The following is a 16,859-nucleotide window of genomic DNA, read 5'->3' on the forward strand; positions in this document are numbered from 1 at the left end:
TATAGGACAGATGTCAGAGGTAGGTTCTTTACTCAGAGAGTAGTAAGGGTGTGGAATGCCCTGCCTGCAACAGTAGTGGACTCGCAAACACTAAGGGCATTCAAATGGTCACTGGATAGACATATGGACGATAAGGGAATAGTGTAGATGGGCTTTAGAGTGGTTTCACAGGTCGGCGCAACACCGTCGGCGCTGTAATGTTCTATGTTTTATGTACAATGCTCGACGCCTCGAACGACACCTTCTTTCCCACCAAAATCGCCACCCCTCGATTTTTGGCATCCAGCCCCGAATGAAACACCTGACCTACCCACCCTTTCCTCAATCTTACCTGGTCTGCCACCTTCAGGTGTGTCTCCTGGAGCATGACCACATCTGCCTTCAGCCCCTTCAGGTGCGCGAACACGTGGGCCCGCTTGACTGGCCCGTTCAGTCCCCTTACATTCCAGGTTATCAGCCGGATCAGGGGGCTACCCGCCCCCCTCCCCCGCCGACTAGGCATAACCCCTCCTCGGCCAGCCACGCGCCCGCACCCCACGCCCGGCCCGTTCCCCACGGCGGCAGACCCCCGTCTCAACCCCCCCCCACTCGCTCCAGCTCCTCCTTGCCCATAGTAGCAGCAACTCGATTCCAGCTCATGGGGCTCCTGGAAGGACCCCGCTCCCATCAGCGAGTTCAACATGGTGACCACATAGGCCCCCACGTCCGGCCCCTCCAGCCCCTCCGGGAGGCCCAGAATCCGCAAGTTCTGCCGCCTCGACCGATTCTCCATCTCCTCGAACCGCTCCTGCCATTTCTTGTGGAGCGCCTCGTGCGCCTCCACCTTTATCGCCAGGCCTAAGATCTCGTCCTCATTGTCGGAGATCTTTTGTTGGGCCTCGCGGATCACCACCCCCTGGGCCGTCTGTGTCTCCAGCAGCTTATCGATAGAAGCCTTCATCGGCCCAAACAGGTCCGCTTTAATCTCCCTGAAGCAGCGCTGGATAACCTCCTGTTGCTCCTGCGCCCACTGCATCCATGCTGCCTGGTCCCCGCCCACCGCCATTTTGTTCTTCTTCCCTCGCACCTTCTTCGGGTCCACCACCACTTTTTTAGTCACCCCGTTCCTGGTAAAAGCCATATACTGTCGGGGAACTATTGTACTCTCCTTCCCACAGCGTGAAACGTCGAAACAATTCCATTGGGGGCCCTGAAAAGAGCCCCAAAATCCGTTTTTGCAGGAGCTGCCGAATGTGCGACTTAGCTCCGCATAGCCGCAACCGGAAGTGAATGCTGTTCAGTTCTAGTTGCATATGGGCATGGGCTGCCTCATTATCCGAAGAAACGTAAATTGTGCTCAACTTTGTGCCATCATCAGTGAATATCCTTATGATGATCTTATGTTGAGGAATGGTCATTAATGAAGCAGCTGAAAATGGTTGGGTCAGGACATTACCTTGAGGACCTGCTGCAGTGATGTCCTGGGATGGAGATGATTAACCTCCAACAACCACAACCATCTTGTGCTCAGTCTGACTCATACAATGTACAGTGCAGAAGGAGGCCATTCGGCACATTGAGTCTGCACTGGCCCTTGGAAAGAGCACCCTACTTAAACCCACACCTCCACCCTATCCCCTGAACCCCACCTAACCTTTTTGGACACTAAGGGGCAATTTAGTATGGCAAATCCACCTAACCTGCACATCCTTGCACTGTGGGAGAAAGCTGGAGCACCCGGAGGAAACCCATGCAGATATGGGGAGAACGTGCAGACTTTGCACAGACAGTGAATCGAATCTGGGACCCTGAAGCTGTGAAGCAACAGTGCTAACCATTGTGCTACATGCCACCCAAACTTGCCAACGCTGGAGAATTTTCTCTGATTCTTATTGACTCCACGTTTGCTAGGGCTCTTAATGCCACACTCATCCTTGATGTCAAGGGCAGACACTCTCGCCTAACCTCGAGTTAAGTCATTGTGTTCATGTTTAGACCAAGGCTGTAATGAGGTCAGGAGCTGAATGGCTCTGGCAGAACATTAACTGAGAGTCAGTGAGTAGATTATTGTTGATTGTGGCTTAATAGCACTGTCGTTAATCCCTTCCAAGACTTTGCTAATAATCAAAAGTAGACTGAAGGGCGGTCATTAGCCAGGTTGGATTTGTCCTGCTTTTTATGGACATCATATCCCTGGACATTTTTTCACATTGCTGGATAGTTGCCAGTGTTGTAGCTTGGTTAAGTAGCTTGCCACTTGTTGTAGCTTGCCACCCTACCAATAGCTAGGTGATGCAGTATGGTTTCCACATCCTCCTGAGAAAAAAGTAAGAGGTCTTCCATCTTTATTTATTTCTTGGGATCTGAGCACCTCCATTGTCGCTGGCAATATTAGTGTTTCTTGCCCATCCCTAATTTTCCTTGAGCTGGTAGTGGGAATAGCTTGGTTAAGGATGCAGCTAGTTCTGGAGCACACTTCTTCAGTGCTATTGCTAGGACGTTGTCAGGACCCATAGCCTTTGCAGTAACCAGTGCCTTCAGTTGTTTGTTGATATCACAGGAATGAATTGAATTGACTGAACACTGACATTTGTGATGCTGGGGACCTCAGGAGGAGACCGAGATGGATCATCCACTGATCACCTGAAGATTGTTGCAAATGTTTCAGCCTTGTCTTCTGCACTGATGTGCTGGGCTTCCCCATCATTGGGAGTGAGGATATTTGTGGAGCCTCTTACTCCAGCTGGTAGTTTAATTATCCACCACCATTCACAACTGGATGTGACAAGGCTGCAGAGCTTAGATCTGATCCGATGGTTGTGGGATCACTTAGCTCTGTCATATGCTGCTACCACTGTTTTGCATGCATGTAGTCCTGTGTTGCAGCTTCACGAAGTTGAGAGCTAATTTTTTGGTATGCCTGGTGCTGCTGCTGGTATGCCCTCCTGCACTTTTCATTGAACCTAGGTTGACCCTCTGGCTTGGTGGTAATGGTAGAGAGGGGGATATGCCAGGCCATGAGGTTACAATTGTGTCCAATTCTGCTGCTCTGATGGCCCACAGTGCCTTATGGATGCCCAGTTTTAAGTTGCTAAATCTGTTCAAAATCTATCCCAATTAGCACAAAGAGGGGGCAGTGCCACACAGCACATGGATGGTATCCTCAATGTGAATACAGGACTTTGTCTCCACAAGGACTGTGCGGTGGTCACTCCTGCCAATACTGTGATGGACAGATACATCTGTAGCAGGCATGATAAACTGAAGAAACACTGAGAGCAATTCTTTCATAGCTTTTCGATCGTATTAGGATTCCCCCTTTTTATAGGTAGAAACCACTATGAGATCTGGAACAAAGATAGTAATTTGTTTCACACAGTATATGCATGTATTTGTCCATCTCAGCAGAATAGCTCCAAGGTGAAGCAATGGTTTCTGACATTCTTCTCCAACAGTATTCCTGTTATTTCTTCCATTAGATCAGTTTTCAATCATTTGATTTAACTATCATCAAAGTCTGCCACCCTAGCAATAGCTAGGTGGTGCAGTATGGTTTCCACATCCTCCTAGAAAAAAAGTAAGAGGTCTTCCATCTTTATTTATTTCTTGGGATCTGAGCACCTCCATTGTCGCTGGCAATATTAGTGTTTCTTGCCCATCCCTAATTTCCCTTGAGCTGGTAGTGGTAAGCCTTCCACGCCTGAGTGATTTTCTAGGTTATTTCAGAGCGCAGTTAAGAGCCAACCACATTGGTACAGGTCTGGAGTCTGTTGGCGAGATCAGGCAGGAGAACGGGTTTAGTGAACCAGATGGGTTTTTAATGATAATCCAATCGATTCATGATCATTATTAATGAGAGTAGCATTTTATTCAATATTTAATTGAATTTTAATTCACTTAGTTGACGTGGTGGGATTTGATGTCTCCAGAGCAGTGGTGGCTGCTTCTGGATTACTGACACAATAACACTACCACTACTGTCCCCAGATATGTACCACAAAAACCATTGTTTTTTTTTATTCTAAATTTTTTAAAGTACCCAATTCTTTTTTTTCCAATTAAGGGGCAATCCACCTACCCTGCACATCTTTGGATTGTGGGGTGAGACCCAAGCAGACACGGGAAGAATGTCAAACTCCACATGGACAGCGACCCAGGTCCGGGATTGAACCTGGGTCTTTGGCGCCATGAGGCAGCAGTGATAACCACTATGCCGCCATTAAACCATTGTTTTTTCAAGCTCCTGACAGGGGCTATAACAACACATTCGACTCGATGCAAACTCCATGTGGCACTTTCTCCAAATATACAAGAATGTCTTCCTCATAGGTTTTTTGAAGATCAACTTGTCAGTCATTGGCACTAGCTTGAAGGATCCCAGAGCCATTCAGCTCCATGACTTATGACAGACTTTATTAAGTGGGAATTGTGGAACCTTGCATTCTTACAGATGAATATAACTATAATGATCCTTCTGCTTTCATTAATGCTGCATTATGAAATATCTTAACCACCGCTGATAATTTCACCAGAGGCTACAAGTACCACATTAAAGGCTGTCCGTTTTTGCCAATCCTCCCTTTGCAGTTACATTAACAGGATCTTGGTTTTCAAAAATGCAACTAGCAAGTGCCAAGTTGTTTGCTTAGCTTTTTAACTGTAGAGATAAGGGAACCTTTGGTGAAATCATCTGCCATCAACTCCACCCAATCAGCAGTTGCAATTGATCACAGCTTGAGGATCGTGTACAGTTCTGGTCTCGTTAAGGATGGATATATTTGCATTTCAAGCAGTTCATAGAAAGTGCAGATAAGGCCGAGGGGGGTACATGATTAAGTTTTACAAAATTATGAGGACATGGATTGGGTAGATAGAAACCTTTCCACTTAGTAGAGGGGTCAATAAGCAAGCGGCATAGATTTAAGGTAAGGAGCTGGAGATTTAGAGAGGATTTCAGAAAACAACTTTTTCACCCAGAGGGTGGTGGGAATCTGGAACTCACTGAAAAGATGGTAGAAGCCGAAACGCTCACAGCATTTAGATGAGTACTTGAAACGCCATAGGGGCGGCACGATAGCACAGTGGTTAGCACTGTTGCTTCACAGCACTGGGGTCCCAGGTTCGATATTTGGCTTGGGTCACTGTCTGTGAGGAGTCTGCACATTCTCCCCATGTCTGTGTGGGTTTCCTCTGGGTGCAGCCGTTTCCTCCCACAGTCCAAAGATGTGCAGGTTAGGTGGATTGGCCATTCTAATTTGCCCTTAATGTCCAAAGTGGTTAGGTGGGGTTACTGGGTTACAGAGATAGGGTGGAGGTGTGGGCTTAAGTAGGGTGCTCTTTCCAAGGGAAGGTGCAGGCTTGATGGGCCGAATGGCCTCCTTCTGCACTGTAAATTCTATTTTTTATTAGCATGCAAGGCTAGATTGCGATGTAAAGCTCTATGAAGCTGATTCTTGAGATGAAGGAGTTGCTTATGAGGAAAGGCTGAGCAGGTTAGGTCTGTTCCTTTAGAGTTCAGAAGAATGAGAGGAGATCTTACTGAAAACATGCAAGATCCTGAGGGGTCCTGACAGGGTAGATGCTGAGAAGATGTTTCCCCTCAGAAAGAGAATCTAGAACTAGGAGGCACAGTATAAAAATAAAGTCTCCCCTTTAGGACGGTGATGAGGAGGAATTTATTTTCTCAGAGGTTTGTTAGTTTTGAATTCTCATCCACAGACAGCAGTGGAGGCACGGTTATTGAAGGCTGAAATACACAGAATTTTGGTTGATCAGGGAGTCAAGGGTTTTAGGGGACAGGCAAGAAAGTGGAGTTAAGGATACAATCAACCATGATCTTATTAAATGGTGGAGCAGGCTTGATGGACCGAATTTTCCAATCCTGGCAACATCTTTGGAAATCTATTCTGCATCGCTCCAGTGCAATCACATCTTTCCTGTAATGCAATGACCAGGCTACTTAAGCTGTGGTCTAACTATTGTTGTGTACAATTCTAGCAGCTAATAAAGGAAAGCATGTCATTGGCCTTCTTTTTAAACGCATTTTATTCAAACTTGTATCAAAGTAGGCTACAGCAAATAAACACCCCGGGAAACATTCTTCCCAACAATCAACTATACAGTTTGTACAGATTTTCTTCCTTTTTCACCCCCCGCTCCCCATCCCCCCCCCCCCCCCCCCCGGGCCGGCAAGGAACAGCTCCTCAAACACGGTTGCAAACATCCCCCACCTTTTCTCGAACTCCCCTGCTGAGCCCCTTAACTCATACTTTATCTTCTCTAACCCCAGGTCGCCCAACCATGCTGCTACCCCCGGTGGCGATGCCGACTGTCACTCCAGCAAAATTCATCGCCGTGCAATCAGAGAGGCGAAGGCCATGACATTGGCCTTCCTCCTCTCCATGAGCTCTGGCTACCATTGGCCTTCTTAACCACCTTACTGAGCTTTAAGGATCTGTGCAAATGCACTCCAAGGTCCTCTGTTCCTCCACATTACTCAGTATCTTCCCGTTTACTGTTTATTTTCTTGTCTTGTTGCACCTCCAAAGCACAGTCCTTTATACTTTGTGGATCGAATTTCATTTTCCACTTATCAGCTCAACTGAACAGATGATTCATATCTTCCTGCAATCTGCAGCTTTGCTCTTCACTGTTAGGCACACAGCCAACTTTTGTATCACTTACAGACTTCCCATGCCCACTGTTAAGAGTCAAAATTATAAACTAAAAAGAGCAATGATCGAGTATTGAGCCCTGCAGATCCACACTGGTAACAGCCGCCAGTTGTAAAAGCACCAGTCAACCACTACCCTGTGCCTAGTACCATTAAGCCAATTTTGGATTCAATTTTGACCAGCCTGCTATGTGAGACCTAGTCAAAAGTATTGCTAAAACTCATGTCAACCATATCCATTGCACTGCCCTCATCAACCCTGCAGTGTACTCCTCAGAAAATTCAATCCAGTTTGTCAGAGCTGACCTCCCATAACAAATCCATGCTGACTTTCCTTGATTCACCTCAGCTTTTCGAACCAAAGTTTTACCAATCCAAACAACACCATTAACTCTCTTGGTAATATTAAGCTTGGGCACTGTACCTATCAGGAAATTAATCTGCCTGCCACTGAATTGATATGCATCTGCTTCCACATTGAGATGCAGTTCGTGGCATTATTTAAAAGATTTACAAGACTACAAGGAAAAAGGAGAGTGGAACTAGGGGAGTTACTCTTGCAGAGGCATGGTGGGACGAATGGTGTCTTTCCGTGCTGCAGCTTCAATGTTTCTGTATGATTAATCATATCTGAAGTGGAATCTCTGCAACACATCACAATCAGACAGGACTGTAAACTGTGGGCAAATAGCAGAGCCCAGCCTGATGTTGAACATCATATCAATAATCAACTGTTGTCTGCAGAGAGAGGATGCGTGCCTTCCAACTTAGTCGCTGCTAAAAATAGACAATGCTGCAAATACTCAGCAGGTCTTATTGGCAGCATCACTGGAGCGAGGAAAATGGCCTTTCATCATCTGTGATTCTCCCCATCAGAGCTGCCATACCCAGCGGCGTTTAGCGCTATGGCTTCCGATTTACATCTGGAGAGGGTTATTGTCTAACAATAACTACCCCAAACACAATGACTTAACGCGGCCCACCATGCTGGGGCGCATGCGCACAAGAATCTGGCGGAGGGGGGCGCAACAACCATTTCTTTACCGTCCATCACTCAGTAAAGCCGCCCGGTAACTAAGTTACAAACAAGTACTTCCCTCAGGGTAATCCCTAACCTCCCGGACCATCGCCTTCAACAGTCCAACATTCAGGTCACGCGCTGTCTGCAAGAAGCGCATGCTCATTCGGGAGAATATCCATCAACGACAGTTAGCCCCATCCCTCCATCATATTGCGATCAGCATCAAGTGCGCATGCTCATTCGGGAGCATGTACAGTTGGCCTTGTCCCTCCCCTTCATTGCGATCAGCCTCAAGTGCGCATGCTCATTCGGGAGAATGCTCATTAACTACAGTTGGTCCCGTCCCTCCCCCACATTGCGATCAGCATCAAGTGCACATGCTCATTCAGGAGATCCCCTCCCCCACATTGCGATCAACAATAAGTGCGCATGCTCATTCAAGAGAATATCTCCAACGACAATTAGCCCCACCCCTCCCCCACATTGCGATCAGCATTAAGTGCGCATGTTCATTTGGTAGAAAGTCTGTCAACGAGTTAGCCCCACCCCTCCCCCACATTGCGATCAGCATCAAGTGCGCATGCTCATTCGGTGGAATGTCCATCAACGACAGTTAGCCCCATCCCGCCCTCATATTGCGATCAGTATCAAGTGCGCATGCTCATTCGGGAAAATGCCCATCAACGACAGTTGGCGCCTCCCCACACCCAAGATGAACAGCATCAAGTGCGCACGCGCCACGGTCACCAATCTCCGAAACTGGCGCGGCCAAAATAATCCGCATGCGCATTGCGATCTTCCGTTCGAGGAGCATTGTGGGGACGCGGAGATTCCTAAAATGGCGGATCTGGCAAACGAAGGTAAGCAAGTGAAAACGGGCACGGAGTATTGGGACGCGGCAGAAGCGAGGGGGGAGTTCAGCTTCTTAACCCAGGATGTGCACAGTGACGGTGTCGGTCTGTCCTCCAGGATCAAATGCAGTGTCGCTCTCTCTTGAATGGCTAGACTAGGGAGATGAATAGGGTGCACACACCCACAACAAAACGCCGGCTAACCAGGCCTCAGTGAGCTGCCAGAGCGCCAAACAAATCAGATGGGAATATTCAGTTGGATAGTCACAAGAGGAAGAAATATGTTATAAAAAGGAGGGAACGAATCAATTAGAGTTAAACAGGAAGAAAGAGAAAGCGACTGGAACGTCTTCAAACGGAATGCGAGAAGGGGCGCGTTCGACAGAGGAATAGAAAACGAAGGGTAGAAAGAGTGAAAGTGATGGGGAGAAAACACGATGTGGAGAGAAAGCGATCAGGCGGAGGATAGAGCCTGAAACCAGGGAAACGGGAAGGGAGAAAAAACAAGGGGGAGGGTCAACGGGGAGAAAATCCAGGGTGTTCCGATTAGGACGGGTCGGGTGGAGGGGAGAGTGACAGAATGAAGGCCTGGAGACATGAGGGGGATTTGGGATGCTGGGGTGAGATTCGATTGGGGGGATAGTGGGGAGTGGTGTGGCTTTGGGTGAACGGAAGGGATTGAGGGCTGCTGTGAGTGGGGAAGAGCAGAATGGAGGAGCAGGAGACAATCGGGGAGGGGTGTGTGTTGTGAATGGCAGATCAGGGAGTGGGTGTTTGGGGTGAAACATAAATTGTGATGATGGGGAGCAGACACCAAAGAGTGATGGATGTAGGTGCAGAATAAATAAACGTGGTTACTGTGAAGGGGGTGAATAGCAGATGAAAAAAAGCACAAGAATGTGAAAGTGCTGGTGAGTTTTGTAATTCAGGCCATTTAGTTTCTTGTGCTTGTTCAATGCTTGTGCTTGATCACAGATTAGCTGTGCCTGCACTATTCCAGCCTTTTCTCCATATCCCTTGATAGCCTATCAACAAAAATCTATTGATCTCAATTTTGAACATTTAAGTTGACTCAATTTGAAATTTCTCAGAAAATAATTCCATATTTTCTCAACACCCATTGTGTTTGAGGGGGAAAAGTGCAAGCTAATTTCGGTCCTAAATGACCTACTTCTGATTTTAAGGTTATTATCCCATATTCTGGATTCTCTTAGAGGAAATAATTTCTCTGCACGTTATTACTCTCCTGCATAATTTCAAGACTTTTTTGGACCACCCTCCAGCCTTCTAAACAAAAACAAACTAGGTATGCAAACTGTCTTTGCATTTTAATCCCAATGTGATAAATTAAATGAGGAGAGCTGGCTGGAGTCTTATCTGGCACAACTAAAATGGCTGCAGTTGTTGGAGGCCTTTGTCTCAGTGTAAGGATTTGTTGTGTTTGTGTTAGCCACCTGCAGCAGATTTATCAATGACCTTCCTTCCATCAAAAGGTTAGCAGTAGCGATGTACATTGATTACAGTATTCTGTACCCTTCACAACTCCTCCGATACTGAAGCAGTCCATGTCCGTATGTGGGAACACCTGGAAAACCTTCAGGTTTGGGGTGATAAGTGGAAAATAATATAAGTGCCAAGAAATGACCATCTTGAACAAGAGAGAATCTAGCTATCTCCCCATGACATTCAAAGGCACTATGCATAAATCAAGAGCATGATGGAATACTCTCCACTTGCCTGAATGAGCGCAGCTCCAACAATATTCAAAAAGCTTGACACCAACCAGGACAAAGCAGCCGCTTGATTTGCATTCATTCACCATCTTAAACATCCACTTAATAATAATCTTTATTGTCACAAGTAGGCTTACAGTAACACTGCAATGAAGTTACTGTGAAAAGCCCCTGGTTGCCACATTCCGGCACCTGTTTGGGTATAGAGGGAGAATTCAGAATTTCCAAATTACTTAACAGCATGTCTTTTGGGACTTGTGGGAGGAAACCCACGCAGACACGGGGAGAACGTGCAGACTCTGCACAGACAGTGACCCAAGTCAGGAATCTAACCTGGGACCCTGGCGCTGTGAAGCCATAGTGTTAAATCACTATGCTACCGTGTTGCCCACTTCCTCCATTACTGATGCACAGTGGCAGCAGCATGTACCAAATATGGGATGCACTGCAGCAACTTGCCAAGCGCCCATCGACATCACCTTCCATACTCAGCCACAACCACCTATAAAAACAGGGACAGCCAATGCGTGGGAACTTCGCCATCTGCAAGCTCCCCTCCAAGTCTCACACCATCCTGATTTGGAACTATTTTGCTGTTCGTCCACCGCCGGGACAAAAACCTGGGAGACTCTTCCTAATAATATTGTGGATATTCTTACACTAGGTAGACGGCAGTGATTCAAGAAACTGCTCACCACCACTATGGGTCTTTAGGGATGGGCAACAAATGCTGGCCTTGTCAATGATGTTCAAATCACATGGGAGACAGCCTATGTGAATAAATTAGCAAGTGGCATAAAAGAGAACTCAAAAGTATTTTATATATATTTACAATGAAAAGAAGGGTAGCCAAAGCTGGTGTCAATGAGAGAACAAAAGAGCCTTCCTTCTGGAGGTAAAGTAAGTTGGAAATTGTGGATGCTCTGGCTACAATCATCTAATTCTTCCTGCTGGATGAATGGAGAGTTGGTTTTTTTAAAATATAAATTAGAGTACCCAATTCATTTTTTCCAATTAAGGGGCAATTTAGTGTGGCCAATCCACCTAACCTGCACATCTTTGGGTTGTGGGGGTGAAACCCACGCAAGCACGGGGAGAATGTGCAAACTCCACACAGACAGTGACTCAGAGCCAGGATCGAACCTGGGACCTCGGCGCCGTGAGGCTGCAGGGCTAACCCACTGCACCACCGTGCGGCCCGGCGAATGGAGAGTTGCAAATGTCACACTTCTGTTCAAAAAAGGCAAGAGGGTTAAACCCAGCAACTACGAGCCAGTCAACCTAAAGACGCTGGTGCGGAAACGTGGAGAAACAATGATCTGGGATGGAGTTAATTGACACTTGGGAAAAGTATAGGTTAATAAATGTATTCCAAACGGAGTTGTTAAAAATTCTGTTGGATTAACTTGATTTGCGTTCTTCAATTATTCGAGAATCCTAGAATTGAATCAAAGAATGATGCAGTGTAGAAGACAGTCATTTGAACCATCATGCCTGTGCTGGGTCTTTCACAGAGCTACCCAGTTAATTCCCCTTCCCGTCTCTTTCTCTATTTCCCTTCAATTTGTTATCTGTTCAGGTATTTACTCAATTCTCTTTTGAATATTACTGGTCAATCTGCTTCTACCTGTTCAGGCAGTGGATTCAGGGCACAACAGCTCACTGTACTAAAAAAAAACTTTCATCATGTCGCCCTGTGATTACTGTGCCAATCACATTCAATCTGTGTCCGCAGTTCTTCCTTTTTCGCCCATCAAAAGTAATCCTAGTTTTCAACAAATCCCTTTTCACTTTCACCTTTGAGGTGAATATTTATATAGTATTGTGCAGTTGAAGATATGGGATCATAGCTTTAAGATTAGAGTGAGACCATTTAGTGGATGCAGGAACAGAGAGCACTCTTAATGTATGTTGCACAGTGGTAGGACAAGTTGATAAGGTATGGGATCTTTTCCTTTATAATAAGAGGTAGAGGAGATGATATTGGTCTACACCACCAGTGTGAAACAGGCTCAGACCTGTAGTCTAGATGTAGGAACAGAAGTAGGCTATTTGGCCCATCGAGTCTGCTTCGCCATTTAGTGAATTTATGACCGATCTGATATGATAATCCTCAACTTCACTTTCCTACCTTATCCTCACAATCCTTGATTCCCTTACTGATTAAAAGTCTGTCTGTCTCAGCCTTGAACATGCTTAACCCAGCCTACTGCGGTAAAGAATTCCACAGGTTCACTATCCTCCTGAGAGAAGAAATTCCTCATTTCTGTTTTAAATGGGCGACCCCTTACTCTGAGATTATGTCCTCTGGTCATAGACCTTCCCACAAGGGGAAGCCACCTCTTAGCTTCTACCCCGTCAAGCCCACTGAGAATCTGTGTCTCTCAATAAGGTCACCTCTCATTCTTCTAAACTCCAATGAATACAGACCCAACCTACTCAACTTGTTGTGAATTGCTAGCTGATTTTTCACAATATCCTATCAGGTTTCTACTGAAGTTCATAAAACAATTGTTCAAACTCCTTTTGGTGACTCGGAGAAACGGTTCGAAAGAGATTTGATAAAGGTGTTCAAAGAACAAGGGTTTTTCTATTGCATAAACAAGGAGTAACTGTTTCCAGTGGTTGGACGGTCAGTAACCAGAGGACACAAATTTATGCGTTAGGGGGGAAAAAAATCATAGCCGATGTAAGGAAATGCATCTTTAGCATCGTGAGTTATTATGATCAAGCACAGACGTGATTCTCTGAATTACCTCCTCCTGTGCATGGTGACTGCTCTATCCAACAAGGTCAATCGATATTTTACTGAGTTCCCCAAAACTGAACAAGGTTCTGTACAGCTCAAGCATAATTGCTTCACTTTTGTGTTTCAACACCCCTGAGATCAAGGTTAATGTTCCATTAGTGTTTTGAGTGCAGATGTGTTAGTGACAGTATGTACAAGAAATGTCTGTGCATATGAGAGACCCCAACAATGAGTGAGTGGGATGTGAATGTGAAGGGGATATGTGGGGAAGAGTGTGACAGCAGGTGAGCAGTCGTGCATGAGAAGTGTTTGTGTGCAAAAGGGAGTGTGAAGGAAGAGTATACGAGACCGTGTGTGCCAAGAGTGTGTATGAGAGATCAACTCTTTACACATGTGAAAATGGAATATATAAGAGACTGATCGAAGGAAATGTATATGAAAGTGAGTAAGCATGCGCATGAAGGAGGATGTGTGTCTGATAGCTCACAAGGTATATGTGAGCACTGAGTGTGGTGTGCATGACTGAGACCATATGTGAGGGTGGTGTGGTGCACAGGGTTGTGCTTTATGTGTGGGTAGTGTACACTGTATCTGAGGGGAACCTCTGAGGGGAGTACGAGAGTGAGGATGTAAGAGTAATGCGTGTGAAGTGTGTGAGAGAGCACATGGGCAGAGTGTTTCGAATAATATGTGGGAGTGCATGGAGTGTAAGGAAAAGTGCAAAGCATATGTGAGAAATTGAGGCAGTTTGGAGGGGGGGTGAGAAAAGGAGGGAAAGAGGGTGAGTGTGCCAGACTGAGTATTTCTGTAATTTTCATCTCGTTGAAGAAAATGAGTTGCGACTAAAATGTGCTTACTAATTTATTGTTCTTTGTACACAGAGAAACCTGCCATTGCTCCACCTGTTTTTGTATTTCAAAAAAACGAGAAAGGACAGAAGGTAACAATTCTACCTCCGTATTCTTTTCACTGTATTGCATTTTGTGAAACAACAGGGTTGCCAGTTTGAACTACACCTTAAAAGCATTTTGCAACATAATCTAAATCCCATTTTAAAGGTGCCACTTAAGCCCAAATGAACTCACTTTTCTGGCGTCTGTTTCAAGCGTCCACTACCCTATGTAGTGCATTTTTTCTTAATCGCTAACCTTGCTTGATACTTGTGAATTTTGTATTTTTTGCCATCCTCTCCCAATCTCATTGTCTGCTTACTTGATTCTTCATCTGAGACTTTATTTCATACAATCATACTTGTACATTTTTAAGATCGGACAAAGACATTGCTGTTCCTCAAATAACGCTACTGACACGATCTTCATTAACTTTCTGTTTACCAACAGTATAAATCAGTGATCTTGTGCCAGCTTAATCTAACTTGCTTCAACGAGCCCTTTGATGTTGTTCCTTATTGAGGGCGGCACGGTAGCACAGTTGCTTCACAGCTCCAGGGTCCCGGGTTCGATTCCTGGCTTGGGTCACTGTCTGTGCGGACTCTGTATGTTCTCCCCGTGTCTGCGTGTGTTTCCTCTGGGTGCTCCGGTTTCCTCCCACAAGTCCCAAAGACGTGTTGTTAGGTGAATTGGCCATTCTGAATTCTCCCTCTGTGTACCCGAACAGATGCCGGAGTGTGGCGACTAGGGGCTTTTCACAGTAACTGCATTGCAGTGTTAATGTAAGCCTACTTGTGACAATAAAGATTATTATGTTAACGGGAAGTGGATATGACTGAGTAATCTCAACTTTCAGTTCAGAATGCTCTATGACTTATGTGAATGTTGTATTTTTTTTAGACACAAGGTGTATTAGAACTGGAGTGCTGAAGATGCAAGACTCGAAGAAGTGTTGTCTGTAGGTTGTGTGTTTCGAGGTAGTAATGCATTAAGGTGGTTCCGGTGACTGGATGGTTTACCAGAATGATTTGAGCCTTGAGATATCCAAAATTTGTGAAACAAAGTTCCACCTCCAAATGTCCGTGGGGGTGGAGGTAGACAGCAAATACTGGTTGCTGGATTACGATTTGAACTCCAGTGAAATTGGATATTTTTGTTTGCAAAAATGAGTTGCAAATGAGGTAATGATGTAGCAAGAGGTTTAAATGACTTTATAAGTAGTAAGACTGAATGTTATGAAAATGGCTTTCAAGCTGGTATTTAAAAAAAAATCTATAGGAATTAAACCAAGTTCAGGAATGAGAAAATCATTTTAATGTGGCCCCTTTTTAAAATTAGAAATTGTACTCTACCAATGTGAGACATCAGCATTGAGATATGGATCACTTGTCTATTTTGGATGCACTTTAGGGCAAGCTTTGGACTGGCTTAGATTCATTTCAGAAAGTAAACAGACTTTAATATTGTCAGTCTCCAGTGCATAAAGTCCAAGAGTCAGTGGCCACTTCCTTAATCTATTGAACATCATGTCCTTTAGAAAGTAGTCGTATTAAAATGTTAGACAGACATTGTCCTTAACATATCTATTTATAAAGTGGCCTGACTAATTTTTTTGTTCTCTGTTGCTGTCAGACTTACTACATTTTTATTCCTGGAGAGGGACAAAAGAAAGGAGAAAACACGAAGGGGGGAATGGGAGAGAATGAGTGCATATTTTTCAAAACTTAGTGTACCCAATTATTTTTTTCCAATTAAGATGCAATTTACCATGGCCAATCCACCTAACCTGCACATCTTTGGGTTGTGGGGGTGAAACCTAGGCAGACATGGGGAGAATGTAAGCTCCACACAGACAGTGACCCGGGGCCGGGATCGAACCTGGGTCCTCAGCGCCATAGGCAGCAGTGCTAACCACTGCATCGCCATGCCACCCGAGAATGAGTTCATAAGGGAGAGAGAGAATGATGCATTATATGGGCCAGTGACACTCCGCTCTATCTCTCCATCAGTTCCCTGGACTGCCCTGTGCTGTAGGAAAGATATTTAGTCTTGGATGAGTCAAAATGCCCATTAGTTCAATATCAAGAACACTGAAACCATCATCTTCAGTGTCTGCCACAAATATTTGCATTGATAGCATTTGTTTTTGCCGTTGTCTTGAGCTGAAAGACACTGTGGTGCCCCAATTAATGTTGATAACTTTGATTTATGAAGATGGTTTATTTTCACCTCTATAATATTATATATTTTAGCCTATTTTCTGATATCCTTGCTGGCCTCCATAAATGTCTAATCTCCTATTCCACTGCAATAAATTCTTCTCTCCCGTTATTTGTTGTCACAGACTTCGATCCCTGTCCCCCAAGGTGCTCAATTTAATATTATTGTCCTTGCCTTCAGATCTCTCCAAGCCCTTGCCCGCCATACCAATGCAATCTCATTCCAATTATGTATTCTCTCCCTGCCCCCCCCATTGCACCTCAGGCTTTCTGTTGTTCTAACGTTTGCTTTTTGTTGCCCATCTCATTCCTTTGTCCAACCACTGCCGGCAGAACTTTCATGCACAAGAGCCTACTCTCTGGAAGTCCCTATTAAAACCTGTGTTTCTCCTACTTTTCAAGATTTCTATTATTTAATCAAACTTTCAGTCAAGCCTTCTTAACCTTCTGCCTTCCGGGTGTGGTATTAAATTTTGTGTGCCTATCTGAAGCACCTCGGCACATTTGTTATACATTAAAATGCTATAGAAATGCAAGTTGTTGCGGAAGGGATACTTTAGGAGAGTTAACATGTGTGACAGGGAGGATGTGATTGCTTTTGAGAGGGTGCAGAGGAGATTCACCAGGATGTTGTCTGAGCTGGAGCATTTCATCTGTGAAGATTGGCTGGTTAAATTGGAGTTGTTTTCCTTAGAGTGAGGTGTGCAAAATTTTGAGGGACATAGATAGGATAGATAGAAAGGA

The 16,859-nt window shown here is 45.1% G+C and overlaps 1 protein-coding gene across 5 annotated transcripts in view; it reads left to right on the plus strand.

Moving 5' to 3' along the window:
* The first annotated feature begins 8,451 nt into the window (after nucleotides 1-8,451).
* LOC140395129 (ran-binding protein 3-like) overlaps nucleotides 8,452-16,859 on the plus strand; it is a 126,927-nt gene continuing 118,519 nt past the window's right edge. For 3 of the 5 annotated variants that reach the window (XM_072482587.1, XM_072482591.1, XM_072482592.1), the window contains exons 1-2: nucleotides 8,452-8,533; nucleotides 13,888-13,946. In XM_072482587.1, coding sequence (XP_072338688.1) covers nucleotides 8,512-8,533; nucleotides 13,888-13,946 — 81 coding nt within the window. In that variant the 5' untranslated portion in view covers nucleotides 8,452-8,511. Of the gene's footprint in view, nucleotides 8,534-13,887; nucleotides 13,947-16,859 lie in introns of those variants that run through there. The other 2 variants (XM_072482588.1, XM_072482589.1) reach the window with 2 other exon arrangements.

The sequence above is a fragment of the Scyliorhinus torazame genome, chromosome 18, assembly GCF_047496885.1.
Source record: "Scyliorhinus torazame isolate Kashiwa2021f chromosome 18, sScyTor2.1, whole genome shotgun sequence".
NCBI lineage: Eukaryota > Metazoa > Chordata > Chondrichthyes > Carcharhiniformes > Scyliorhinidae > Scyliorhinus > Scyliorhinus torazame.